The 13656-nt window shown below is 35.3% G+C and overlaps 2 protein-coding genes across 3 annotated transcripts; both read left to right on the top strand.

Annotated features, from left to right (window-relative positions):
* The first annotated feature begins 2872 nt into the window (after positions 1 to 2872).
* ATIPCS1 (Inositol phosphorylceramide synthase 1) lies at positions 2873 to 6996 on the top strand. Of its 2 annotated transcripts, none has more exons than XM_088806147.1 (12): positions 2873 to 3481; positions 3611 to 3678; positions 4183 to 4269; positions 4371 to 4439; positions 4618 to 4698; positions 5238 to 5309; positions 5481 to 5541; positions 5649 to 5751; positions 5982 to 6077; positions 6163 to 6209; positions 6312 to 6439; positions 6539 to 6996. In XM_088806147.1, the coding sequence occupies exons 1-12, from the start codon at positions 3421 to 3423 to the stop codon at positions 6617 to 6619; spliced, it is 954 nt and encodes a 317-aa protein (XP_088662273.1). In that variant the 5' UTR covers positions 2873 to 3420; the 3' UTR covers positions 6620 to 6996. The 2 variants fall into 2 exon arrangements, with proteins under 2 accessions (XP_088662273.1, XP_007026839.2); XM_007026777.3 differs by having other exon boundaries at positions 2875 to 3481; positions 3589 to 3678.
* A 2666-nt stretch (positions 6997 to 9662) lies between these two features.
* On the top strand, positions 9663 to 13403 carry BSK6 (kinase with tetratricopeptide repeat domain-containing protein). Its single transcript, XM_007026776.3, has 10 exons — positions 9663 to 10173; positions 10261 to 10481; positions 10567 to 10702; positions 10790 to 10923; positions 11009 to 11114; positions 11207 to 11292; positions 11648 to 11836; positions 12071 to 12235; positions 12627 to 12740; positions 13022 to 13403. Exons 1-10 carry the CDS (start codon positions 10092 to 10094, stop codon positions 13262 to 13264), a joined length of 1476 nt encoding a protein of 491 aa, XP_007026838.2. The 5' UTR covers positions 9663 to 10091; the 3' UTR covers positions 13265 to 13403.
* The last annotated feature ends 253 nt before the right edge of the window (positions 13404 to 13656 follow it).

The following is a 13656-nucleotide window of genomic DNA, read 5'->3' as shown; positions in this document are numbered from 1 at the left end:
AGTAAAGTTGTTGAAATAGTGGTTTAATTAAAAAGAAGAAGAAAAAAACAGTATAATTAGATGTCTTTGAGTCGAAGAAGAGGTGTTTAAAACAAGTAATTTTAAAAGAAATTTTTATTTTTTTAATTCATAAAATAAATAAACTCATGGAAAGTAATATATAACAACATAAATGTCAAAAAAATTCTGCTATAAACTATTCAAAACTCTCACATTGTCAATTAGGTAAGGTAATATTAGTTCAAGAGGAAGGCAATGGAATCTGAATTTTCCATTTTTCTTAATAAACTTTTCTTATTTTTAGTAAGCTGAAAAGTAAACCAACAACCCAACCAAATTCTTCTTCTTTCCATGAATAACTAAATAAGTAAAGTTTTGCATTATTAGCTTTTCTAGGTCATAAATTCTTGGGAGTTTTGAAAGTTGGTCAAGACAATTCAATAAGAAATTTCCAAATTATTATATGATTTTTGTAAAATTCATCGGAGCCACTCGACACTAGTTTTCACATATAAGATTGGTACAAGTTTGATTAAAGTAGGTAATTTCACATTTCTTTTTATCGACATGTTTTTTTATCGTTAAGAATCTTAAAAAATAAATATTTATATTAAAAAACTTTACACGTTTATAAAATGACACTCTATGATTAAATGATTGTATATAACTATTATATTCTGTACTGACGGTCGAGAGAATTAGACCGTTGTGTCACTTCATGATTTTTTTTTTTCACTTAAGAAATAGTACTACAATCAATTGAGAAGAAAAAAAAAGGTACAATCAATTATTCCAATCTATTTTTCACTTTTTTTTTTCTCAATTCACTTGTAGGTTGATAATAGCAACTTTTTCTTATCCATTCCTTTTCACCTCAAATACTTATTGGTACTTGGAAGTCATTTTCCAATAGTAATTAGAGATGAGTATGTGGTAGATGTCAATATGTAATACATGGACAACATACAAAGTATATGTACCATGAATGAAATATAATAGTACTAATATTAATGTTCCTTATTAATAAATGTACGAAATTTTTTATTTTCGATTAAAAACAAAACTCAATTTTATTATTTTATTTAAAATAATGGATCGAATTCATCACTCATCTTCGAAACAACGTAATTTAATCATCTTGTTTTCTAATTTAGTCTGAAAATAATTAAAATTTTAATTTTTAACTATTTTTATCCATCTTTCTGAATAAAATGATAAATTTAGATCTTAATCCATAGATTAAGTGACTTGTTTATTAAGTAGGAGTCCACATAATAAATTAATACTATTTTTTAAATATATATATATATATATATATAGTAAGAAAAAGTAGCATGTGACATTGGGTAAAGGTTAACCAAGTAATGACAAATTGACAGACATACTGGCATATAAGAAATCTGAGTATTTGCATATGGGCACATGAAAAGAAAAATTAACCCATCAATCAAACCTGAGGTGGTGCCTTCAACATGAGTCTCCCACGTGGCTTTGTCCCCCCTCCCAATCATTACCCTCCCACTCTTGACTTCAACTTAATCACCCTCTAAATTTTCAATCATCCATCCTCCATTTATATTATTAACATCCTTATATTTAATACATTATCAATTGGGGATGGTGGTAAAGTGACAACCATCATCTCTTAATTTTTAATTATTATATTATATATAATTTGAGCTAAATAATTTTATTACTCTAATCAAACCAAAGCAACCTATTTTCAAATAGTAGTAAGTCTTTAAACTAGACACTGCTGTTGGTGTATTGTATTTATACATTATCATATAATTAAAGAATGTCACCTCATAAATATATAACTATATAAATTTATTTAAAAATTAAATAATCATAATCATTAAATATTCATTTTTAAATAATTTTAAATTTTTATTTCTGTAATATTTATAAAATTACACCCGATAGTTTAGGGATAGTATATAACAAGAAGTGTGCATCATATAAACCTAAACCTAATTCACCCCTTAATTTATAAATTTTTATTTTAATAAAACATTTTTTTAATGGCCCATCATTTGGTCAACCTTTTATCCTCCGCTGCCTCAAACCTTTCAAAATTTGAAAATCAAGACGTGGGACGAAGAAAAGTAAAAAAGGGTCTGCTCATTTTCTCGTAAGCCGAGACGCTCGTGACTGTCTCACCCAGCGCCCTCATGAAGGGTATTTTAGTAAATCAACCGTACATGGACTTCAAAGTTTGACGAATATTTTTTACCCGGGATTTGCAGGCCCGAGGCCTGGGGGACATGAAAAAACAAAAATATTTACCGCATCACTTAACTCCCAATGGCATAGGTAAAAAGTTAAAAAAAGAAAAAAGTACTGCCGTTGTTTCTCTTTATTTTTTCACCTTTAATTGAATCGAATTAAGGAATTAGAAATCTAGTTTCTAGAAGCCTCCGTCTTTCACTTTCCCATTAATAGAGGAATGAGGTACAATGGCAATATAGTAACAAAAAAAAAAAACAAAATATATTTTTAATGATTCGATCAAAATTGAATTAATTTGTTATAATTTTTAAAAATATATTTACTATAATATCAAACTTATTTTATTTTTTATTGATATGATTATAATTATATTAATTTTTCATCAACAGAGAAAGATTTTGACTGATTCGTGTTTATTTTTATTTTAATTTAATATTAATAAATAATTAAATAAATTTTAATATCATATATCATGTATTTATAATATATAATTTAGATATATGAATTTATTTTATTTAAACTATATAATTCGAGCAATAATAATTTAGATTAAATAGCAGCTAAGTTATTTTTATTTTATTTTAATTTGAGAGAAGAGTGAAAATGGCCTCTTTATATGCTTCCCATTCGGCTCGTTGTCCCAATTCTCATATCTCAACTGCCTCTCCGTGTTGAACTCGCGTTTTCAAGCTGAGAAAAGCAGGGAATAACAACACCCCCCGCCCCCAAAACACAGAGAGAGAGAGACCGAGTAACAGAATCTCACAGACTTTTCTTTTCTTTTTCTTTTATTTATTTATTTATTTATTATTATTATTATTATTGGAGAAAAACCCAAATTTTCTTCATTTATATCGACAGCCGAAGAAGCCTGAATTCAACCCTTTTCTCCTCATTCCTTCTTCTTTTGTCTTCCTGGGTTTCTCGATCTTGATCGTGGATCGTCGAGTCTCTGATCGCTTGGAGAATCGATTAAGCAGGCGGTGTTTTCTGAGTTGTGGTGGATTGAAGTTGGTTATCGGAGGAAGGAAAGAGAGAAAACATAAACAAATTTTTTTCGTTTTAACTTCTTTTTTTTAATCTTTGGGGTGGTTAAGGTTTGGTGGAAGGGGGTTTTGGAGAAGATTGAGCGGTTTTGTTTTTGATTTATAAATGATGTTGACCTTAACTGGTGGGTTTTGAAGTACTATGGAACTGGTTGTTACACGACAACAAGATGACGCTTTACATTGGTCGCGAAGCTTCAAAGGTTCTTCTACTTCTCTTTTCTTGTTCTTTGTTCACGAGAATTGGGGAATTTATGGGGTTTTTGATTTGGTATTTTTGGTTTTAAGTCTTTTGTTTTTGTTTTTGTAGTTATGGAAGAGAATTTGTGCAGAGACAACTACAGAGGTCAACCTTCTTCTAGACAATTGGAAGTACCTTCTTGCCGGCCTCATTTTTCAGGTTTTCATTTTGTTTTTCCATAGTTATTCAAACTAAACCATTTCTATTTTTCAATACCTATTTCGTTTGAATAATTCCAAACATTTATTTCATTCCCATTTTTTTTTTAACATGTTAAAGTAGTGAATTTAGCACAGAAAAGAGTTTACCTTGTGTCCAAGTTTTTGGATTGAGAGGAGTTGATGGAAAAAAGTAGGATCTGGTAAACTGTAACGATCGTGGCTTCTTATACTTGTAACTTAGAGAAATGAAGCTTATTCTTTTAGCGTAAGATAAATCTCTATCATGGCTCACACAGATAACATTGCTTTAGCAATGAAAATTTTGACGTGGATGTCATTGTCGTTTGTTTAAACTTTAGTATGTTATTTTTAATTGCTTCTCGAAAGACGTTCTGATCATCCAAGCTTGTGCAGTGCTTGCATTTTCCAAATTCAAGTATATGTTTAATTTCTGGGCATATTTCATTGGTTGTGGTTCTGAAATGTGCATTCTTCTCTGCAGTACATTCATGGTCTAGCTGCCCGAGGAGTTCATTATCTTCACCAGCCAGGTCCAACACTTCAGGATCTTGGGTTCATTCTGCTTCCAGTAAGAACAAACCTCTTTTGTTTTTGCTCTTTGCTTATTTCTATCATGTTCCCAGTATTTGATGAAATGCTTTCTTACATTTAACTTTTTTGTATATTTAGGAGCTTGGGCAAGATAAAGCTTACATTAGTGAGACGGTGTTCACCTTTATCTTTTTGTCATTTGTTTTGGTAAAGTTATTCCCCTGTTGTTGGACTTTTTTTATCTTATTTCCTTCTCTATTGATAATTTCATTCAGTAGTTTTATTAAGTTCTCACATGTTTAGTACAGGATATTGCAGTTCTCTTATTTCAGTTCTATTGATATCTTTGTGTCTCCACTTCTAACATGTGAATCACTATTTGCAGTGGACTTTCCATCCTTTCATCATGAAGAGCAAAAAAATCTACACAGTTCTAGTTTGGTGCCGGGTGCTAGCATTTTTAGTTGTAAGTAATGATGCTTAGTCTATATCTTTGTTCTGATTACATATGCACACAATATAGGCATTGTTGTGGGACTAATGTTTAGGTTCTTCCTTCTGTCAAATTTCACCAATATATGTTATCATGCTCAAGATAGAATCAACTGAAGCGTTGTTGGATTCTCCTATTAAATATTGGATGAATAATTGTCCTTTTCTTCTAGCTAGTAATTTGTTGACCTGCTTATTCAATTTCATGAGCTTATTCAACCCTTGTGCGATAGCAGTCCAGACTCAAGTGAACTCATTTTTGTTTTAATAGGATATTATTACAAAAAGGAAGATTATCTATCCTTTCCTGCCTTTTTCTTTATGACCAAAGGTGTCCATCAATTCAAAGTACCATTTTCATCAATAACTTGTCCAATAAAACTGAACTCAATGCTGAAGTTGTTCAACTAACTTTACTAATTTAATAAATACTGGTGGATCATGAAACGTTAAGCATTTCCACAGTATTTCACTTACAGTTGTTTGTTTCCTTTGTTTATTTATTTGCTGCAGGCTTCTCAGATGCTCCGAATCATCACATTCTATTCAACTCAGCTTCCGGGTCCAAATTATCATTGCCGAGAGGTAGAGTCTTGAACTTCTGTGTGTATATGCTCTCAACTTTATGTTTAGTTTTTGAAATGATATTCTTTTATTAATTCTTTTCTGCATTGAACATTTGTTCTCTGTGGGTTAATGTAAGAAATGAAATTTGATTTTAAGAACATTTTAGTAAAAAACTCGTGTTTTTTACAGGGTTCGAAACTTGCTAGGTTGCCAAAACCTGAGAGTGTGCTAGAAGTCCTCTTAATTAATTGTATGTAGTCTTCTTTTATTGAAAATTTCAATATGTTGCTTTTAAATATTTAGTTGATATGTTGTGTTCTATAAATATTTTGGCTTATTTGCTTGTCAAATTTGCAGTTCCTCGAGGTGTAATATATGGTTGTGGTGACTTGATTTTTTCATCACACATGATCTTCACCCTGGTCTTTGTGCTCACCTATCAGAAATATGGCACACGAAGGTAAACATGGCTTATTCATATTACTTGATTTTAGCCATTAACTCTGAAGATAAGGGGGCAAAAAAACCATAACTATTGGGAACATCAAGAGATTATGTTGAGCACCATGCTTATAAGATTTTTGCAATCAAAATGTTTGGATCAGGGGCAATGCATTCTAGTTTGATGTATTGACATACATATGAGTAGCCAATTGATTGGTTTCTGATTGTATTGTTGTGTGATTGCAGGTTTATAAAGCAGTTTGCTTGGTTGGTAGCAATTATTCAAAGTTTCTTGATTGTAGCATCCCGCAAACATTACACAGTTGATGTAGTTGTCGCATGGTATGAATTGCACTTTCAAAATTTCTAGTTATCATTAATATTTATTTTTTTTTAATTTTAATTTGGCATTACAATTTTTCTGCAGGTATACTGTTAATTTAGTGGTATTCTTCATAGACAAGAAACTACCAGGTTTTGATCGTATCTAATTTGGTCTAACTATCTTTTAATTTTTCTCCCGCTGGTTTAGTCATAACCTTTGGCAGTGATTCTAACACTAAAATATTGCTGCAGAATTGCCTGACAGATCCAATGGAAGTTCACCTCTGTTGCTACCATTGAGCACCAAAGACAAGGATAGTAAGACCAAAGAAGAGAATCACAAGCTGTTGAATGGGAATTCTATAGACCCTGCAGATTGGGTATAGTAATTTTATTGGTCAAAGGTTTTTTCCTCTTTGAATACCTTGATGGTGATATCTAATTTAGATTTGCGTTTGTGTTTTCTTTTATCTGTTCAGAGGCTGAGAACTCAAGTTAATGGCAAGACTCTAGAAGATGCCAATGGGATCCATGTTGATACTGCAATGAATGGTGCATAGATGATGGAAGCTGCTGCTATCACTGTAATTGGGCTGCTTGAATCCTTATAATCTTGGATTAAAGGCTTAGCTTCTTCCAAGACTGGTAAATTTGATTTGTATTCTTAAGAAAAAAAAAAAAAAGAACTTGAGTAGTGCGCTTGTACACTGCAGTCCTCCAATGTCGTTGGTTTAAAAACCATCAAAGTCATCATCAGCATCGACATGTATCATGGAATTTTCCAAGTTCCTATTTGCTGTTGTCATTCTCTTTTCTCATGTTGATAGTACCCTCATTAACTGTAGCTGTTGGAATACTCTGCTGTTTTCTGCCCACAATGTCAAATGGTGAAATATAATTGTCTCTCAATGCCGAAGGCCATTGAGATATAAAACTACTTTTAAGTGACTATTAAATCTCTCTTTATATATATATATATATATATATGTCATTTGAATGCAGGATTGCAGGGTGGGGACTTGAATCTTTAATAGAACTGAAAAAACCAACTAAAAAAGCTGAAAAAGTATGATGCAAGATCTCAGAATTTAGAGTATTAGTTAAAAAAGGGTAGGTAACTGTGGCCCCCTTGATGGTCAGATGGTTGTGGTTGCCAGGCTTTAAAAACTCTGATTCCTGCAACTAAAATGGCCGATGGTGCATTGACAGAAGGGAAGCACGTGACATTCCATTTCCTTACTGTTTGCATGTGCTGGTGATGTAAGCTAATGCGTATTGTCTATGTTCTTGGGCGCCAGTTGTCCATTTTGATGGGTGCCATTATGTGCAGGGAAAGCTTCTTTTTCATTGCATCATTACGCCAGGCTGCTTCACCTTTCGTGGTCGTTGGATACACTTGTCTTGAAATGTTCCAATTACACTTTCGGTTACGTCTTAACTGCTGCACATTTCAGCCAACAAATCTTATGAAACTTATGAGTTAAGTACCATGAAAGGCATTTAAGATCTGTGGAAAACTCTCTGAAATCGAAATGTAGTGGATGAATGAGGGGTATTCAAGATGAAGACCAAAAGGTTTAAGGATTGATCTCTTCTGATGAAATGCCTCATTTTGTACCAGAGCAAGAACTTGGAAAATATGTCCGAAAAACTAATGATAACAATGAATTTGCTGACCATTTCCAACACATTGAGGAGAATGTGAAACCAAGAACAATTTGTCTGCCTAAAGAATCCAACAGAAGCAGCGTGGCCGTGTTGAAGAACTCAAATGCAACATGGACGTGGTTCTGATACGAAGACATACCTTATTTAAGTGATTGTCGGTACCAGAGAGGGAGCGGGATAAGTCGATATGACTGCCAAGTTCCAATTGAGAAGATCATGTGGACGTGAATGGGGGATGCATAAAGATTGAATACGTAAAACATTTTGCAATACCCTTTTGGAAAAAGGAGCTCTTAGATCACAAACCGTGTCCAAACACGGTATAATTTGAATACGATCCATCTAATCTTATCTCTAACATTATTGGAAAGGATGCAAACAAAGGCAGGGTATGTCTTTAAGTCTATCTTTATATTCTTTATTTGTATTTGTATCATTTTGTCGCGTATCAATGTTAAAATTTCAAGGACATGGGCTGTCTAACAGCTAGCCTTGCTTTGCCCATGTGGGCTTTCTTTGGAGTGTGCTTGTGTCGACAATATGACAGCAACGAGGCCCCATATTTCTTCGGTGATCTTGTGAGCAAGGGCAAGTGAGTGGTTGATGGCGCCCACCTGTGGTGGGATGACCAGAAAAGCGATGCTGGGCGCAATTTAAGCTGTAAAAAAAAGTTGGTCAATAAAGAGAAGAGGTGGGAGAAGAATGGCAATGTCTGATTGAGAGGGCTGAGGCCAGCCTGAGAGAAAGGAGATGCAATTTCCATCATTGTTTCATGTCTGCATAACGACCACCTTTCTCCTTTTTCATGCCCCTCTCCTTCCCCTTTTTTTTCCCTGTAAAAAGCCAAAAGGGGTCCTCTTGAACCCTAAGTGGGTGGTACTAATTATGTCACCACCTGTCAGACATGGACTCTCTCTCTTGATTTCTTTTGTTTCTTGTTATCCCTTTGTGGATGAGAGTGTGACCAGGGCATGCTTAATTTGCAACAGGGATCTCTATGTTTTTTTTGTTCTATCTGATTTCTTTGGGTCCATTTCTTGATGGCAACATATACTTGTAGCCAGATTTCATATTTTGTTTCCTCAGTGACCACTGGTTAAATATATATGCAGTAAACAGATTGAAATTCTGAAGTTTTTTTTTTTTTTTGAAGTTCCATTTCATTCTGATAAGTTTCAGAAAAGGGCATTGGGAAAGGCCTTTGCTCATTCACTTTTGAGAAAAGCCATCTGCCTTTTCTTCCATTGATTAAGGTATCTTGGATTGACATTATTGGAATTCCATCCTGTTTATTGCAAAATAAAATAGAAAGAAAAGGTTGATAGAGTCAAAACCCAAATGACAACTTGCTTCATTGTCAATGATCACATGGTTTTCCCACTAATTCCCTACAACCTGCTACCATTCCCATCCCATGCCCTCATTCCTCAACGAGACATCTTCCTAAAAAGGCTTTTATGCTCTGTTTTCTCTTTTTCTAACGACAAGATGAGTACTGATCTGTTTCGAGATGATCATGCTGAATGCTCATAGTCAGAAAACACGATTCTTGTTTCACGGTGAATTTGTCATGCAAAACGTGATACTTAAAGAACCCAAATTGCAGAATTACATATTCATTTCCCTCACTTCCACTTAAATTATCCCATTTTTCAACAAACCAAGTGTGAACTTTTGAACCCAAATTGCATGTTCTTGCGCCAAAAGAAATGGCAGATTGGTCCCTGTCAAGGAATCTAGTTCAGCAGAATCGGATTATAATCTGATGAGGACATAACACAAGTGAGAGTGAGTTACTTAAAAATAATAAAAGAAATTCTTAATGCAACTTCGCCAAATCTAAGACCAGAACTGACACACAATCGTGAAATCTGCTTTCCACGTCATTGGTTTTGCATGATTTTTGACTAGACCAAACCTAATACCACCCCTTGATTCGATTCCACTTCCTCCACTTCGTCGCCAACGCGGTATTGATACCTCTAAAAGGGCCAAAAAGCCCTCAAACCCATAGCATATTTTTCCCAAAAAAACCATCCAGAGAATTGAAAAGAGGCTCAAAGAGGGAAGGAAATGATGAGATTGTGGAAAAAAGGCTGAAACCCATAAACAAAAAAGGCGCTTTTTTGGAATTGGTTGGATAATTGAGTAAATTTCAACAAGTTTTAAGCAATAAAAATTTCGGATTTTTATAGTAAAGAGAGGGAAAGGAAGTACTACTAAAGCTGAACCAACACAGAGAGAGAGAAAAGAAAGAACTTTGGATTCAAGACGATCAGAGTTCGGGATTGTAGCAGCAATGCACAGCGTCTGATCATTTCACTTGTCGTTGATTCTCCGTCGTTTGATCGTTTGACTTGAAAAATGGGAGCTCGTTGTTCTAAATTCTCTATTTGCTGGTTTCAGTCTCACCTTAAAGCTTCCGTCCTCGAATCCTCCGACCTCGGTACCCTTTCGTCTTCTGTTCCTCTGTTTGTCTTTCTCTTCTTACAAAATTTTTTTTAGTCGAGAAAAGATTGTAATTTTCATGCAGAGAATGGAGGCAAAGGTGAGAAGAACACATGGCCGAGTTTCAGTGAGTTCAGCTTGGAGCAATTGAAAGCTGCCACGTGTGGGTTCTCTTCCGATAACATAGTGTCGGAACACGGTGAAAAAGCTCCTAACGTTGTGTTCAAAGGGAAGCTCGACAATGACCGTTGGGTCGCCGTTAAACGGTTTAACAAGTTCGCCTGGCCTGATTCACGCCAATTCCTCGTCCGTTTTCAATTCCATTCCTTTAGTTTTGTAATTTTTTAATTATTAAACCAAGTAAAGATTAAATGATCAAAATGTGTTTTAGGAGGAAGCCAGAGCTGTTGGGAGTTTAAGGAGTGAGCGGTTGGCGAATCTGATTGGTTGTTGTTATGAAGGCGAGGAGAGGCTGTTGGTGGCCGAGTTTATGCCCAATGAAACGCTGGCAAAGCATCTTTTTCACTGTAAGTTAGTACGTTTTTGTTTTTTTCCAGTGTGAAAATGAAGGTTGCAGTTAAAAGTAAAAGAAAGTTACTGGGCTGAATTGTCAGGGGAAAATCAGCCGATGAAATGGGCTATGAGGTTGAGGGTGGCATTGTACCTGGCGCAAGCTTTAGAGTATTGTAGCAGTAAAGGAAGAGCTTTGTACCATGATCTCAATGCGTACAGGATTTTGTTTGATAATGTAAACTTAATGAAGATTTTGCTTGTCAAACCACCCATTTTAACCATCTCGGCTTTCGATTCTGAATTGGGTCTTTTGTTGACAGGATGGTAATCCCAGGTTGTCTTGCTTTGGCCTCATGAAGAATAGCAGAGATGGCAAGAGTTATAGCACCAACTTAGCTTTCACACCTCCAGAATACCTGAGAACGGGTTAAGTGTTCAAACGGTTCATTTCATCTGCATGTTAAGAAATGCATTACTTTGGAATCTCAACTCAAAGTCTGGATGTGCTTCTTTGGCAGGTAGAGTGACTCCAGAAAGTGTTGTATATAGCTTTGGGACCTTGATGCTAGATCTCATGAGTGGCAAACATATTCCTCCCAGCCATGTAAGTTCTCTTTGTCTCATAATAATTCTTGTTTCTTTGCAAAACAAAGCTTGATAATTAGTGTTCCATTCATATTGCGAATCGGGACGTACCAATATGTAATGTGATTGATTGGTTAGAAAATTAGTATTTGCTTGATTTGGATTCTTAAGAAGTTAACATTTTCCTATGTGAATGGTGCTGTAATAACTGCCTGCTGCAGTAACTTCATGAGATGTTGAAGTTCTAAATTTCAAAAAGATTTCCTAGTTTTTAAAATGAAAATGTGATGCCAACGTTTGGATGCTGTTGACTTCAGTGTATCTGAGTTAAAATAGTCCATGGTAATTTAAGTGTCGGTATGCCCTGTTTGTAGGCACTTGACCTGATTCGAAGCAAGAATTTTCTCATGTTGATGGATTCTGCTTTGGAGGGCCATTTCTCTAATGATGATGGAACAGAGTTAGTGCGATTAGCCTCTCGCTGTTTGCAGTATGAAGCTCGTGAGAGGCCGAATGCAAAGTCCCTTGTCACATCTCTCCTGTCACTCCAGAAGGAAGCAGAGGTACATAAACTTTGCTTATTGAATTGACTACTGCAAGTTCATATCTCTCTAGCTGTTGTTTTTGTATTTTGGTATCTTCTGAACTTTTGAACTCTTCCTCATACAGCATTTATTCATTTCAATGACATAATTGTACTTTGTACCTATGTACATTTCTTCTCCCCGTCCTTCATTATTTTGGATTGTCTTTTGTAAAACACCATTGAATTTTCTCATTAAATGGAGTTTTGCTAGGTACCATCATATGTTTTGATGGGTATTCCACAAGGAACTGCTTCTCCAAAACAGCCATTGTCATTGACACCTTTTGGGGAGGCTTGCCTGAGGTTGGATCTGACTGCTATACATGAAATATTGGAGAAGATGGGATACAAAGACGATGAGGGGATCGCTAATGAGGTTCGCTACTCCATCCTTAATGTTCTATTTTCATGAGGTGTGAAAATATGTTCTGTAACTCATTTTCAGCATATAAACAAACATTAGCGGCAAGCAAACTACTGTTGATATGACTTTCTTTATCTTGAACTGGCCGGGGAAGGGATAGCTCTCCTCAACCTGCCACAAACTCATGTTGTGGGAGGAGGACAAGATAACAAATGAAAAAAAAATGCTATGGAATTACAGAATTAGTCCATGAGTCATAACCAATTGACTGCAAAATGGCCAATTATTTTGTGGCTTAAAGAGCAAAGGATCATTTCCCATCTGCCTAGTTAAAGTTACTTCAGCAATCATGTAATATCTGTCTAATTCATTTTGTTTTTTTTTTTTTTCTGTCCTTTTTCAGCTTTCTTTTCAAATGTGGACCAGCCAAATGCAGGAAACCTTGAATTCAAAGAAACATGGAGATACTGCTTTTCGGGCTAAGGATTTTGCAAGTGCAGTTGATTGCTACACACAGGTGAGTTTCCCATGTGCAAAATCTATACCTCTTGTGATTCTTGCAGAAGACATCACGTTACAAAAGCATGGCAAGGAAGAAAATCTGGGTTTCTTTTTATATATATACAGGACTAAGCTTATCTGGTTTGCCACATGTGCACCACCTAATGTTCTTCTGAAAATTTATTGCTAGTAGGCCATGAACTCACTTACTCATTAACATACTACCATTGTCAATTCGACCCTTGTGCATTAATATGCCATACAGGAAAGACTCAAGATCTTGTCTGTCTTATGTAGTTCATTGATGTCGGGACCATGGTGTCACCAACCGTCTATGCCAGACGCTGCTTGTCTTACTTGATGAATGATAGGCCACAAGAGGCCCTTGGGGATGCTATGCAGGCACAGGTGGTGTCCCCAGAGTGGCCCACAGCTTTGTATCTACAAGCCGCTTGCCTGTTTAGCCTAGGGATGGAGAGTGACGGCCAAGAAACGCTCAAAGATAGCACCAGCTTGGAAGCCAAAAGAAGCAAAAACTGATAAAATTTGTATAGGTTTTTTCCAATTGTTTTATTTTTTTTCTTCTCTCTCCCCTAGTTTTCTTTGGGCTCTTGTATTTATGATTCTGGGCTTTCGCTGCTTTGCAGAATTCTTCAATATTTATTGTTGGTTTTGATTATTTCATGGTTGTTCAATCTCTTACCGGGGTCTGTCTTGAGACTTTGAGCATCATATAGAAGAATGAATTTCACCCTTTGAACAGAAGATTGCCTATATCTTTGATTAGGCAACTACTAATACAAAACAAAAGTTGTTTCAAGTATTAATGTGGGTGCCCGAAAACAAGAATGTAAACCATTTACCGAGTAATCACAGCTCTAGACCTTCTCACTCTCCCTGAATTTGCCAGAAAATGATAAGACTTTTGTTTT

Source organism: Theobroma cacao, chromosome 5, assembly GCF_053813885.1.
Source record: "Theobroma cacao isolate CCN51 chromosome 5, ASM5381388v1, whole genome shotgun sequence".
NCBI lineage: Eukaryota > Viridiplantae > Streptophyta > Magnoliopsida > Malvales > Malvaceae > Theobroma > Theobroma cacao.
The sequence above is the reverse complement of the archived record's forward strand: the minus strand, read 5'-3'. Positions and strand labels throughout refer to the sequence as shown.